This window comes from Schistocerca nitens, chromosome 1 (genome assembly GCF_023898315.1).
Source record: "Schistocerca nitens isolate TAMUIC-IGC-003100 chromosome 1, iqSchNite1.1, whole genome shotgun sequence".
NCBI lineage: Eukaryota > Metazoa > Arthropoda > Insecta > Orthoptera > Acrididae > Schistocerca > Schistocerca nitens.
Genome location: NC_064614.1, coordinates 691,959,686 through 691,975,888, shown reverse-complemented (window position 1 = coordinate 691,975,888; position 16,203 = coordinate 691,959,686). Strand labels below are relative to the sequence as shown.

At 38.9% G+C, this 16,203-nt stretch overlaps 1 protein-coding gene across 1 annotated transcript in view; it reads right to left on the bottom strand.

Moving 5' to 3' along the window:
* The window catches only part of LOC126259407 (ATP-binding cassette sub-family C member Sur), a 377,896-nt gene that overhangs the window by 46,848 nt on the left and 314,845 nt on the right, over positions 1–16,203 (bottom strand). Inside the window, exons 22-23 of the mRNA XM_049956187.1 lie at positions 8,015–8,252; positions 7,804–7,931 (exon numbers count right to left, since the gene is read on the bottom strand). Coding sequence (XP_049812144.1) covers positions 7,804–7,931; positions 8,015–8,252 — 366 coding nt within the window. The remainder of the gene's footprint in view (positions 1–7,803; positions 7,932–8,014; positions 8,253–16,203) is intronic.

Sequence of the window (16,203 nt, the reverse complement as noted above, 5' to 3'; positions counted from 1 at the left end):
AATTGTACTATACAGTGTATTTCAGAAATGATGGTCAATATTCATGGATGTGACAGGAATGAGCATTAGAAACAAAAAAGTCAAGTAAACATGGGCTAGTAAGAGCTATGAGCAATTCTTGATCTTTGATACTATGAAACAAATCTCTTCTACTGCAAGCTCTTTGCTTTCCATATTTTGGGAAGTGGTAGTTATGAGCACTTGTTCAGTAGAAGAGTTGTGTTTCAAAGTAGCAAAGATGAAAAAGTGCTCTTAGCTCTTCAGGTATGCATTTTAGCGCACATGATTACTGGACATTTTTTTACCACTTCCCAAAATATGAAAAGCAAAGAGCTTGCAGTAGGAGAGATTGGTTTCAAAGTATGAAGATCAAGAATTGCTCACAGTTGTTAAGGTATGCACTTTAGTGCCCATGTTTAACTGACTTTTTTGTTTTGAATTATCATTCCTGAATATTGACCATCACTTCTGAAATGCCATGTATATTGTCGCAGAAGAAGCTGAGTGGCACTGTGGTGTAGTGGTTATAATACTAAACTATTGCATGGAGGATCGTAAGTTCAAAACTCACCTGGACTGTACAATTTTAATTTCTATATTCGGTTCGAGTACATTCTAGAAGTATCCACAAATGTCAAGAATCATTGTGCTAGAATGTTCTGTAGCTGTATACAGGGTGTTACAAAAAGGTACGGCCAAAATTTCAGGAAACATTCCTCACACACAAAGAAAGAAAATATGTTATGTGGACATGTGTCCGGAAACGCTTACTTTCCATGTTAGAGCTCATTTTATTACTTCTCTTCAAATCACATTAATCATGGAATGGAAACACACAGCAACAGAATGTACCACCGTGACTTCAAACACTTTGTTACAGGAAATGTTCAAAATGTCCTCCATTAGCGAGGATACATGCATCTACCCTCCGTCGCATAGAATCCCTGATGCACTGATGCAGCCCTGGAGAATGGCATATTGTATCACAGCCGTCCACAATACGAGCACAAAGAGCCTCTCAAATGCCCCCATCAATGAAATTCAAGAGGGTTGAGGTCAGGAGAGTGTGGAGGCCATGGAATTGGTCCGCCTCTACCAATCCATCGGTCACCGAATCTGTTGTTGAGAAGCGTACGAACACTTCGACTGAAATGTGCAGGAGCTCCATCGTGCATGAACCACATGTTGTGTCGTACTTGTAAAGGCACATGTTCTAGCAGCACAGGTAGAGTATCCCGTATGAAATCATGATAACGTGCTCCATTGAGCATAGGTGGAAGAACATGGGGCCCAATCAAGACATCACCAACAATGCCTGCCCAAACATTCACAGAAAATCTGTGTTGATGACGTGATTGCACAATTGCGTGCGGATTCTCGTCAGCCCACACATGTTGATTGTGAAAATTTATAATTTGATCAAGTTGGAATGAAGCCCCATCTGTAAAGAGAACATTTGCACTGAAATGAGGATTGACACATTGTTGGATGAACCATTCGCAGAAGTGTACCCGTGGAGGCCAATCAGCTGCTGATAGTGCCTGCACACGCTGTACATGGTACGGAAACAACTGGTTCTCCTATAGCACTCTCCATACAGTGACATGGTCAACGTTACCTTGTACAGCAGCAACTTCTCTGACGCTGACATTAGGGTTATCGTCAACTGCACGAAGAATTGCCTCGTCCATTGCAGGTGTCCTCGTTGTTCTAGGTCTTCCCCAGTCGCGAGTCATAGGCTGGAATGTTCCGTGCTCCCTAAGACGCCGATCAATTGCTTCGAACGTCTTCCTGTCGGGACACCTTCATTCTGGAAATCTGTCTCGATACAAACGTACCGCGCCACGGCTATTGCCCCGTGCTAATCCATACATCAAATGGGCATCTGCCAACTCCACATTTGTAAACATTGCACTGACTGCAAAACCACATTCGTGATGAACACTAACCTGTTGATGCTACATACTGATGTGCTTGATGCTAGTACTGCAGAGCAATGAGTCGCATGTCAACACAAGCACTGAAGTCAACATTACCTTCCTTCAATTGAGCCAACTGGTGGTGAATCGAGGAAGTACAGTACATACTGACGAAACTAAAATGAGCTCTAACATGGAAATTCAGCATTTCCGGACACATGTCCATATAACATCTTTTCTTTATTTGTGTGTGAAAGTTTGGCCGTACCTTTTTGTAACACCTTGTATATACTGTATGTGTTCTGGCCGGAGGCAGTTTGCTCCGCGCTCTTGTATGTGCAAGTGCTGAATAAACCTTTGTTAAGTGAAGTTAGCGTTCGCCATTCATCTAATTACACCATCTTCTATGGGCATTATTCTGGTGGAGGTGCTTGGTATTGAAACTTGTGATAGCACACATTATCGATTACACAGTGGCTCTCATCAGGCTACGACAGAGCCACTGTTTACGTAGCGAGAAACCCGAGTTCAAGCCCTATTCAACAGACTGCAATCTACCGGAGACAGAAGAAGAAGACGACGTTATGATGACAGCAACAGTGTGCCACCACATGAGACATCCTTCCGAGCTCTCTGGTGACAATGGCCAAGATCCAAACAAGTGGCTGAAGGTATATGAGCGTATAGCCAAATTTAACAAATGGGATGACACTGTGCGTTTGGCTAACCCATTTTTCTACTTGGAGGGCACTGCCAAGCAATGGTATGAGAACAATGAGGAGAAGTTTAGAAGCTGGGAAGTGGTCCAGGTGGAACTGAGCAAGTATTTCGGCAACTCACAATGACAGAAGTGCAAGGTTGAAGATAAATTAAAGTACAGGGCACAGTGTTCAGGAGAAACTACAGCATCCTATATTCAAGACGTCTTGGAGCTGTGTGAAATAATGGATCCTAGAATGAAGGAGGATGATAAGGTTGCACATCTCATGAAGGGTGTTGCTAAGGACATGTATCAAGCCCTACCCCTGAAGGAAGTTTCGACAGCAGACTACTTCATAAAATGATGCCAGTATATCAAGACAATGCATCAAAAATGAATTACATGCAACAAGTTTGAACGGCTTCCAAACATCATATCGAAGTCTGTGATGGAGGAAGCAACTGATTTCACAAGTGTTCTTCATCGGGTAGTGAAAGAGGAAGTTCAGAAGGCACTTGGATTGCACGGCAAGCAAAAAACCGAGATGCTTCAATAGGTCATAAGGGAGGAAGTGGAACAGACACTGAACCCAATCTCTCATCCTTCATTTCCCTTTAAAATGGTGAAAACGTTGAGACCCAGGTGAAGTTACATTCTTACAATGCCGCATGAGGAGCCTGTTTGAGCACCAAGGAAGACTGATATCTGGAGGACCCAGGATAACCAACCAGTGTGTTCCCACTGTGGACAACCGGGTCATGTGGTGCACTATTGTCGAGAAAGGCTGATGATTCCCGCGCCAGAAGACAACAGACCAATCTTAGCTGATGCCAACTCAGAGACAACGTAGGTGAACAAAAAGATGTGGGTGCAGGAAGATGTAGGTCACCATTGCCGCAAGCTAGCCACTGAGAGGACACTCCCCAACATGCCGAGCAAGGTCTCCATTACTGTTTAGAAGCTCCAGATAATCACCTAGCTGCTGCAACCTGGAAAACTAAAGGGAGCGACCTTCCTTGGAGGTGAGAAAAATCATCCGCCGTCGATCACTATAAAAATGATAGGAAACTACGTTGATATCGTCATGGAAGGCCAACCACCCAAAGCTCTTGTGGACTCTGGAGCATCATACTCAGTCATTTTGGAGAAGTACTGTCACCAGTTGCAGAAAACCATATTTGCCGACAGCAGAACATATTTGCTGAAGGTGGCTAATGGGAAATATGTAAAACCAATAGGAAGATGTACCATTCATGTGGGTATAAGTGACGATACACAGCCCTTAGAATTCATCGTCTTACAAGAGTGTAGTCATGATGTCATTCTTGGATGGGACTTTTTGAAAGCTTCTCAGGCAATTATAGATTGTGGTCACTCTAAGATTATGCTAGATGAGATGAGATACTGTGAACAGGAAGATGCACATCCAAGTGTGTGGAGACTATGTGTACCGGATGAAGTGATCATTCTTGCAGTCAGTGCTAGTAATATACGTAACTGTCACGGGTCATGCCATGCATCAACCCATGGATCTTGTAGTGAAATGTAAGGGAAACATACCACTGAAGAATAACTTGACCATCCCAGCCTCTTTCGTCTCATTTAAGAATGGATTCAGTGAATTGTGAATAGTTAACTGTTGCTGAGAACCGAAGATCCTTCCAAGATGCATGTGCAAAGCAAACACTGAGCCATTAATTGAAGAACAGCTGAGCGTCATAGAAACCTCCCATGCCGAGTCTGTAGGCAAAATTAGCACTACCACTACAAGGCAAGGTCTTCTAGCCTATCACCAGATCTCACTTAGGAACAACAGAAGAGTTCTCTGAATGCTTCAATCCGCAGATGAAGAGCAAATGAGACAAATCGATGGTGAAGCACTGGATTAGCACTGGAGACCATCAACCAATAAGCCAGAAAGCATATCATGTGTCAGCAAGGGAACGTCGAATAATTCATGACGAGGTAGAGAAAATGAGGAAGAATGACATCATTCAGCCTTCGCAGAGCCCATGGTCATCACCAGCGGTCCTCATCAGGAAGAAGGATGGCAGTTGGCGCTTTTGTTTTGATTACAGGAAGCTTAATAAGATAACTAAAAAGGATGTTTACCCTCTTCCACTAGATTGTCTGAAGGTGGCTAAGTTTTTCTCAATCATGGACATGTACTCAGGATACTAGCAAATCAAAGTAGTTGAGGCTGATCATAAGAACACTTCATTCATCACCCCTGAGGGCATGTATGAGTTTAAGGTAATGCCGTTTGGTTTCCTGGTGCATGCAGTGTGAGGCACCTACGATGATGGACACTGAGTTTCCATTACATCCTGATGATGTGGACGATGACTACATCGGCCAGGTGTTAACCAGAGTTGAGGAAGCTTGGCAGTTAGCTTGACTCCGCACACTGCAGGCTCAAGAATCCGATCACTGAAGGTATGATGTGAGCCACCGCCCTGTTGTTTACCAGCCTGGTGACCTCGTCTGGATATTCACTCCTGTTTGGAAGATTGGTCTCTCTGAGAAGCTCCTCAGGCACTACTTTGGACCTTATAAGGTTGTAAGACAGTTGTCTGATGTTACTTATGAAGTTGAAGATTTCGACCCCGACACAAGACAATGAAAGATCAGATATATGGTCCACTTCCTTTGAATGAAGCCCTACAAGGATCCTGCAACCCAGGGTAAATTTGAAGCTCCAGCAACAGGCAACAAGCGGAAAGATGACAAAGAGTGTAGCGGCAAAAGAAGTTCTAAGAAGATCACCACCAAGGTGAGCATCAGTCATTGGGAGTCAGAGTATGCAGGACCAATGACTCGTTCCCGGACTAGGAGAACATAACACCAAGATGCTGTTCTCTTAAGGAGGGAGCAATGTCACAGAAGAATCAGAGTAGCACCATGGTGTAGTGGTTATAATACTAAACTGTTGCATGGAGGTCGTGAGTTCAAAACTCACCTGTACTGTACAATTTTAACCTCTATATTTGGTTCTAGTATATTCTAGAAGTATCCACAAATGTCAAGCATCATTGTATTGGAATGTTCTGTAGCTGTATATATACTGTATGTGTTCTGGTCAGAGGCAGTTCGCTCCATGCTCTTATATGTGCAAGTGCTGAATAAACCTCCGTTAAGTGAAGTTACTGTTCGTCATTCATCTAATTATACCATCTTCTACGTGACAATATGTCATTAACTGCCATTCTAACCCAGATTTGTAGGGGTAGGAGACTGGCTATATAGGGTAGCCATAGGTCACTGCAGGATTTTTTATCTTCATCGGTGGTTGTGAATGGTCATCTGCTCAGTCAGGTTAATGCAGTGTTTGTTTTGGTTGGCATGCAGCCTCATTCATGAACTGTGGTTAACTTTGCAATAGGGTTAGAAGACAGAAATATTTCCTATATTCAACTTTATAATGCTTATTCAGTTTTATGAATATTGTATCAGTGATTTTAAATACACAACAGTCTACTGAAACATTTTAAAATTTTCAACTATTTAAATGCTTAGACAGAAACAAATCAAGATAAATTTATTCAGTAATGCATCACCACCAGTGTTCCAAGAAACATTTTGCTGCGCAAAATCACTTTTTGATTTGTATGGTTGTGTCTTTTTGGGAAACTGAGTTTAGTATTTGGGTGTAGGAAGGGGTAGTGTTGCATGAAACACATTAGCTCAACAAATAAATCACTTTCTTAGGCTGAAAATAGTTGATAAGGATGGTTAATGCAACTATCAGACAATTCTTCCTACTCTGGAGATTGTATAGATGGCTATTCAAAAATACTGTGTATACGTTTCAGTGTTGTAGTTGATAGATACTGATAAAAGAGACTGTATAATCCATTAGCATAAGTCTCAGTATATACAGGTTCTCTGTGGGTTTACGCCCAACAGGTCAAAATCAAACATTCTAACTGCCAACAAAAGGTAATGCTCTTCCAACTTTATCCATACAGAAAGGAACAGTCATGTGTTTGAATATTGAGAATCTCAGTTATTAAAGGAAAACAAAACAAGGATACTATAAATAAAATGAAGTGCATATTGTTTACTGCAAGTGAATGCTAGAACACCTCTTCCTAAGCTTTTTGAATAAATCCAGGAGTATTAGTCAAGGAGATATCTCTGTGTGATTTTATTTCATCCTGCTAACAAAACCAGTTTAATAGCGGAAAATACATATTTGTTTCTTGGGAGTTACTCTCTTAATTTACTTTTGCATCCCCCTTGAAGTAATGATCCTACCTGATTACTCTCCTTTCATGAAACTAAAAAATTCATCTGTAAGCTATTTTTTTTTTTTGAATTCTTGAAGGTGCATGCTTGCAAAGAGTTCTTAGACAAACTTCCATAAAAGGAGTACTGTTCAGTCCTCATTTAAGTAATTTGAGAGACTATACTGGTTCATACAATGAGAGCTGATGTACTCTGAGATAATGACAAGGTAAATTTGTAACATCAGAGATATGTTTTACTTTCCTAGCATATGAATGAATAAGTTTTGCATGAGTGAGACAAGGCATGTGAAAGAGAATTCATTATATATACTGTGAAAAACGTTTTATTTTTTCTACACTGAAGTGTTTTTTATCACTAGCATTTGTGGAGCACTAAAGATTTCTGTTTTGTTCATCTTCAGAACCATTTCAGACATTTGCAAAATGTTTCAACACAATAAACTTGTCACTACATTCTGTTATCATCACATTGTAATAGTTAAATTATATGTTTTTACTTTCCTCCACAATAACATTTGTGTTCAGACTTTCCCAAAGTATTAGCACATATCCGGTGTGTCTGAGCAACAAAAGTCTGAGTGAGTTGACCTTTTCCTTGATGCAAATAAATCACAGTTCTCCCTTCATCCTTGCTGCCTCTCCTCACAAACCTACTCCCATCCACTGCTACAAAGGATATATATGTATATCCATTGAGCTGTAATTATTTGTGTACTTATGCAGTAGAAGACCATTTGCAGAATATGTTACATGCTTCTTTCAACATGGGGGAGCATTATTCATGTACTTTTTGTTCTCCTCCCATCTCTCTCACTCTGCTTTTTTTTCATCCACCATTCAAAACCTTGATAAACATTGCTTCTTCTAAATATTAGTTATTTGAACGAAAATTAATCTTAATTGCAACATATTTGACAACAGGTCTTTCACTTACTTTTTGTCCAGCTGGTATATGGAGATTTAAGTTATGAATAACTGACTGAGAGCCAGAATCATATCTCAAGGATACATCTTCAAACACAATATCACCTTCCATAGGCCAGTTTTTTGGTACTTTAATTCCTGTTGTTATAAAATAATAAAAATCATGAATCAGGTTAATGAAGTCCCCTTCATTTAATGAAGGAAATGGTCAGTGTACTCACCTCTATAACGATAGTCTTCTGTTGGAATCACTGCACACTTGTGGACTCTTTCCACTGCACACATGTACATCTCCATGTCAGCAAGAAATTTTACTACCCAGTTTAAATATATAGGAACCAGCAATGTGTAATTTACTGCTAATCCCACAAGTGCTGGTGTGATATAATTTGGATATAGCCATACTGATATTAGGGCAGCAATTATTGCAATGAAAACTATTACAGCACCTAAATAATCCTAGATGAGAAATATAAATAAAAAATGTGTCACACAAATGTATAAACCTGTTGCACCATAATTCATAAATAGTGAATTTAATCAAAGAATGCTAATGTTATATCATCTACGGCAAAAATTCTTTAAATCTTAAGTATAGTTTTTTTTGTAACAAAACTTGCAATTCTTTCATTCCTCCTGTAGCTTATAGCTTCAAGTCCATCCATAATTTGAAAGCATATGAGAAATAATATAGTATACCTTTATCCACGTTATTATGAATGACAGTATTAGAAAAAGTATGTGATACTTGAGCTCCTGTATTTGCAAGTAGAACTATAATGGAAATCCCTGGATGCAACAACACATAAAATAAGAGAAAGGCAACCAGGAGCACAGGAACATGTAGTGGAAGATTGCATTACAGAACTAATTAATAAATTACATGGCTACTTGTAAACTACACACAACAGATGCAATACAAGTAACAAACATCATGACAATTGTACTAATACATGATGCACTGTGCCTATATAAGCTGTATCTCATACATCAGTTAAAGGGCAAGCACATTTTCTTCATGAAACATGGTGTCCAACCCTGTTTTCAAATTAGAAAGCAAATGACCCCAGATAAGTTCATTGTTATATACTTTATTAGTGCCCATTGTGTAGAGAGAAATATTTATTGACTCTGGAGTGATGGACCTTGGTCTTTGAGATGGGTATTGTGTAGTTCAGCTGAGTTTTACTTCTAAGAAGTACCAAATATTCCATTACATGAACATTGTTTTTTCTTATGCTTTTCTATGCTCCACACACCAGTCCACTCCCGTATCTTATGTATTATTTCCATTATTGTTATAAGTTGTTGATTTGGCTCTCTTCCTTCCCATATCATTATATCTCTGTTACTGTCTTTCTTTACTTATCTACAACTCATTGTCCATTCTTTATTCTTTAATATATCTGTACTTTCTTCTCCTCTACAGTAACTGCCTTCAAAACAAACACTTGCCGCCCTCTGTTGGTGAATACTGTTTTCTGTTAAGTGATTGTATGCTCCACACAACTGTCCACTATAGGTGTGTGGTTGCCTTTCCCTTATTTTACATATCTAAATGTAACAGTTTTTTAGGTTTTGTTTCTTCTGCAAAATGACGGGCTGAAGTAGGGACACTCTAGAAGTATTGAAATTTTGATGATTTCCCTCTCCCAAGGTTTTTTTTTTTCTACATTGTCAATAGAAAGGCCTAACATAATTATTTTAAATTTCATGCAAGCCTAGTCAAAATTCTTTTGGGAAATGTGTTGAAGTAAGATGAGTGGAAACACTTTTTTGCAGCTTCTTCTTCGTCTGAAGTGGGTTAATGGAATCTCATTTTGTTAAGATGTGTATGTGGAGGGAGGGGGAGAGGGATGTTCAGCACACTTACAGCCAATACTCAAAAAAAGAACATTTATTGCATAATGCAACAATAAGGATTTTCACATGAGATTGTTACAATGATGTTAATTTTCGAGCTCTAAGCAGCATGGTTATCAGTGTCCTTGCTAAATTAAAACAAATAAAATCATTATCCAAAAGCAGTGTTATTGTAATGATATTTTCATGGAAACAAACTTCTTTTATTTATCTTGCTGTATACACAGGAGACCATCATCTGGTAATGTAAAATGTGGCTAATTTTCTAAACAATTCTGAGCTCCAAGACAGGAGATGTCGTTCATAACTTCTTTATGCAACTGCATACCTATTACAAATATATGTGGATAAGTAGCTACAGTGAAAAATTAAAGGAAGCAAAATTAAATAGTATGGAGTAGATGAAAGCAAACTAACATACCCAATTACAATGGACCTGAAGATAATGAAATTCACACAGTCACATCTGAAGCTAAACACAAGAAACAGAACAACATGGACTGTGGCACAAAAAGTGCAGGTGTATTTAAATCAGCTAATAAAAACCACAGCAAAAAATCTTGTAGCATCCCAGATTTGATGGTGCCTGTTTTGAAATCGAGTAAAATAAACAACGTATCAAATGCAACAGATAAAGAACAAGATGGAACACAGAGTCAAGAGATACCAAGAGAAAAACAACACACATCAGAATCCATCCTGACAACTAAAATATATATAAACCCATTAAAACTGAAGGCATAGCGAAACCTGTAGCAAGATTCAACCAGACCCTCACCAACACTGAAAACTGCAGTAATTTGTCAATGGGGTAACTTTGCAGTTCTCATAGGTGTTCCAATGATATATACCATAATGAAACAGCTGCAGCAACAACAGCTCTGAAGACAATACTGGGCAAGTTAACAAACACAAATGTTATATTATTTAAAATCCTCATGGTTATGATTTAATTGAATCATCATGTGTAAACAGAGAACCATGAGTAACCAAAGCTAACAAGTATTTTGAAACAATTTGCAAACAGTTTAAAAATGTAATTCTTTTAGATATTAAGGAATGTATCAGTTGTAATCATCAACCCTCTGATAAATGTAACTGCTTGAGAACTTTCCATACAAGACATGGTCAAGTGCTAGGTGTATTAGGAAAGAGACTGCTGGCCCAAAAAATATTTAGTATAGTAAATAAATTATCTTGTATCGGCAATTTAGATTGCTTGAAGGATGTTTTTGTACCAAGCAGCCTGAAAGGGACACTAAGGTGAGCTGTGCACCAAATCTAGGTGGCTTGACTTTGATGTATCAGAATGTACAAGGACTAAGCAACAAAATGTGTGAGCTGGAAGTAATTTTAAACTGTAATTTTAAGGAGGTTTCTGTGCTGTGTGTACAATATTGAAGTAACAATACAGGCTTTTCTGACCATATGGCTTTCAAAATTATGGTAAGGAATGAGAACAATAAGAAATGCACAGTCACTGAAAAATATGTACAAAGAAGACTTATTAATGCAAACAACATAAGGGTTTTTAATAGTATGCTAAAAAGAGTGCAGTGGGACATAGAATAAACTGATGATGTAGACAAAAATTATGATGGTTTTCTTACTGATTATAAGTATTGCTAAGATGTGGCATTCCTATTAAAAAGAAAATCAGTGAGAAGACAAATGCATGGGTAACACAATGGATGAAAAATGAGCAATCACCCTTAGAAACCCAAGCAAACATGCTAAAATAAATACAATAATAAAACCATAATATAGGAAATATAGAAGGGTCTATAGGAAAGTTTTACAGGTGGCAAAAAGGCTAAGGAATGATTCATACATTAACAAGGGAAGCACTAAATCAAAATCAATTTGGAAGGTTATAAACAATAGCATAGGAAAATGTAAAATCAAGACCCATAATTTCAAAATTAAAATTAAGGGTAAAATGACAGAAGATGCTCAACAGATAGCCAATATATTCAATGAACATTATGTAAACATACCAAACCTAATTAAAAGTCTGTGCAATTCAAACAACAAAAACATAAAAGTACCAACTTGTGAAAAGACAATGTTTCTGTACCCAGTAACAGAATGTGAAATTAGAAATGGTATTAATAAACTAAACAATAAAATGTCTTCTCGTATTGATGGAATTCCAAACAAGGTAATCAAACATAGTTTTTCCAGTATAGATACTCATCTAACTGACATTAATAATATATCTAAAAACAAAGATGATGTGACTAACCAAACGAAAGCGCTGGCAGGTCAATAGACACACAAACAAACACAAACATACACACAAAATTCAATCTTTCGCAACCAACGGTTGCTTCATCAGGAAAGAGGGAAGGAGAGGGATAGACGAAAGGATGTGGGTTTTAAGGGAGAGGGTAAGGAGTCATTCCAATCCCGGGAGCGGAAAGACTTACCTTAGGGGGAAAAAAAGGACAGGTATACACTCGCACACACACCCATATCCAACCGCACATACACAGACACAAGCAGACATTTCTGCAGTCTTCCAATTCTTGAAAATGGTCCTAAATGCCTTGGACAAGAATGAATTAAGCTGCGAGATATTCTTAGATTTATCTAAAGTGTCTGGTCTAATCAGCCATGGATTATTGCTTATGAAACTAGAATTTTATGAGGTCCGGTGACTTGCCTTCAAATGGTTCAAGTCTTATCTCTCTCATAGACAACAGAAAGTGCAAATACGTCATGAAGGCAAAGAGTATCTTAAAAAAAAAAAAAAGAAAAAAAAAGAAAAAAAAACTAGCTAGGGTTCCATGTTAGGCCCTCTGTTGTTCTTGGTGTATATAAAAGATTTGCCAGGCCATCTGACAGTTGCAGAAATGGTGATGTTCGCTGATGACACTAGCATTTTCATAAAAGGATACACCGAAGATAATCTGCAACAGAGTGTCTTTAGGGCAATAAATGAGACAGGAAAATGGTTTAGCAATAATGCTTTGGTCATAAATAATGCTAAAACGATATTGATGAGTTTCAGTAATATTAAAAATAAAGCTAGAAGAGGAATAAAAGCTGAGTTAGGGAACTATGTTATTGCACAAGCTCCATACACAAAATTCCTGCAAATATGGGTGGATGAGCACTTGATATGGGAAAAGCATCTAGAAGTTTGGAGTAAAAAACTACGTAAATACTGCTATGTGCTAAGAAAGCTTCGGGACTTTTGCAACACTGAATCATTGCTGTGTACCCATTATGCTTATACAAACAGTTTGCTTAGATATGGTGTGATCTTCTGGGGAAATAGAGGTATGGCAAAACAAGCTTTCAAACTTCAAAAAAGGGCTATTAGAATAATGAAAGGGGTTCCCTGTAGAGAGAATTTAAAATAATGACTCTTCCTAGCTTATACATCTATGAATATGTCTGCTTTCTGAAAACTCACCAGGAATTTTCAATGAGATTATTTTCACAGAGGAGTGCTCTACCAAAAAAGTGTAAACTATCAGCCCAAAAAACTTTTTAGTGCATTGCCGGCTACAATAAAGAAAGTTAAAGAATTTCATAAATTCAAGGTAGAACTTAAACAATTTTTACTAACCACATAGTTTTTATAACATGGAAGAATATCTGAATATGGAAAAGTAATATTACTTATATATACTGATATAAAATATTTGTATTTATTATCCAAGTTTTTTAAACATATTAAATATAAGAAATTATGAGGGTTGGAACTTAAATAGTGGCAACAATTTATTCACAACTGATACAAAAGTTACATTTTTGCACTTGTTACTGTCCTTCAAAGTAGTCACCAGCATTGTGTAGAACCCATTGCCAGTGATGTGGAAGGCATAGTATACCGTTACTAGAGCCTGTTCTGTTTATGGTGCAAATGAAGCGGTCTACTGCCTGTCAGATCTCTGGAACAGTTCTGAAGCGAATACCACGAAGTGGTTCCTTCATCTTCAGAATCAAATCAAAGTCACAAGGACTTAAGTCCAGGGAGTATGGTGGCTGGTACAGTACTTCCCAGTCCCATCGACCGAACAGAGCAACCACAGCTTGTGATGTATGCACCCATGCATTGTTGTGCAAAATGATGGGTGGGTTGTGCACAAAGCTTGTCGCAGGTGATGCTCCAAAAACGAACAGTAACATGACATAAGTCCTTGTGAATTTGATTTGAGTCTGAAGATGAAAGAACCACTTCATGGCATTTGCTTCAGAACTGTTCCAGAGATTCGACAGGCAATAGACCGCTTTGTAATGTCCCAGCTATGTTTCATGGAATTGCACATGGACTGGCCCATCCTTATTCTGTTCAGTCTCGTCCACACATTTTTTTTTTTTTTTTTTTTTTTTTTTAAAGATTCATTCCCAGATACTCTTGGTTGGAATTTACAATATCTAAGTGGTTGATGCTTGTCTTCCATTCTTCACTAATATAAAGGGTGGCTGTGTGATATTTTCTCAGGCTGGTTGCCAGGACTTCACCTGACTTTGTGATGGGTCATTTGTGCCCACATGGATCAGGAGTTTTGCAGTCAGTCAGGGTCATGGAATTTCTTCCACTCTTGCAAAGCTGCCTGTACTTGTCTTAGCTCAGTTGGTGCAGTGTTGCTGAGCACAGGTAACCATGGTGTTGCGGTAAATTTTAAGGTACCAGTTATTATCCTCATGGTTTCATTCAGTTGTGCATCGAATATTTTTAATGTGTGAGCTTTAGAACCACATGGGAGCACAATATTCTGTGGTCAAATAGACCATAGCAATTGTTCCTGGGAGAAAAATTCTTGCTCATGCTCCCCGCATTGTCCCAGACGTGTCTTAACCATGTTGGTCTCAGTTTTAATTGTTTGGCTTTCACATTCAAGGTGTTCCTTGTATGATAATGAACAATCCAGAAGTACTGAAGTAGCAAATACTGAAATCAGCTATTTTGTGTTGCCTTGATAGAAACCTCGTTTTGTGTGTCTGCTTCAATTCTTATACGGAATTAGCAACTTTTTAGCTCAACAGATGAAAAGATAATCAGCAGATTTAATTTAAATTCCTTTGTTCACTGCCTTGTAATACATTGCACCAGACAAAATGCAGCCCCACTGTGAATGTTGTTCTTAAACATGGGATGAGCTGGTTGACATTTGTAAGCAGTTGGAAATCACTCTGACCACTATCAAATGATTGACAGCTGCTCTGAATTGGTGTGTTGGAAGAGCTCCCGAGAGTCATGTACCTGTGATACCTGTACCAGATACCTGAGATACCTGTACCAGAGATTGGTGTGGTTTGTGGGACACTCAACTGTGCGGTTATCTGAGTGGCCCAGAGGTACCTCAAGTACTATCCTTTCCTGTGGATCCTGCCTCCTCTGCATAGAGTACAGGATCTGTCATTATCCATCCACTTTACTGCTAGTCGTGTGCCAATTATAGATCTAGGTGTCCTGTAATGGGTGGATGGGGACCACGGAGAACTCAGGGTAGTGTACCAATCCTCTTAAACAACAAATTTAGGTGCTCTATTTCACTGAAACTGAGCCAGTGGGACTCACTCCACCTGTTTTGGGGAAACCTGTTTTGTCTGGCATCAGGAGAAGACAAACGCAAAAGGGTAGGGCTTTATCAATCCCCAGTAGTTCAAACAAAAGGCGAATGATGGTACCCCTTAGAAAAATGGCAGCAAGGGACAGGGAAGGACACAAGGTGCACTCAGTGTATACTACTGGGGGCCTCATTCAGCATGTTGAACAGACTATTCCAGCAACCACTGAGGGAACAGGGTGCAACCAACTGCAAATTTTGGCGATGTTGTAACAAAGTATGCCTCTCATGTGGGCTTTGAAGTGATTCTTGGATCATTACAGCTATTGGTAGAGAAGGTTGAGAGGACCATCCTTGTGCATGCAGTTTCAATGAAGCTCACAATTTGCAGTATTGTCCCCAGAACTTATCATGGCCCTTTGGTTCTCAGTCAAGTAGCAGGACTGAACCAGAGACTTTAAAAGTTCTGCGACGAGCTAGACTGTGACTTCCTGGACTTGCGCCATAGGGTTGAGAACAGTAGGATCCCCTTAAATAGATCAGGTGTGCACTACACATCAGAGGCCGCTACTCAGTTAGTTGACTATGTATGGGGAGCACACAAGGTTTTTTTTTTAGATTAGGTGACTCTCCATCCATTCCAGACGACAAAGGCTGTAGGAAACCCAGAAATATCAGTGTAAGATCAAAATAAATGCCCCCCACAGGTGAGAGAATCAAAATCCTAGTGGTAAACTGCCAAAGCATTTGCAACACAGTGCCAGAGTTTGAAGTACTCATGAAAAGCAGTGAAGCTCACATAATACTAGGTACAGAAAGCTGGTTGAAACCTGAAATTGATAGCAATGAGATTTTTGCAGAAAATTGAAGGTTTTATCAGAAGCATAGGCAAATGGGAAATAGATGTGGTGAATTTGTTGCAGTAGACAAAAAACTCAAATCCACTGAGTTAGAAATTGAAGCTGCATATCAGAAACACCACAAAGCCAGAAAGTACATTTAGCTTTAAACTGGTCAAGGTA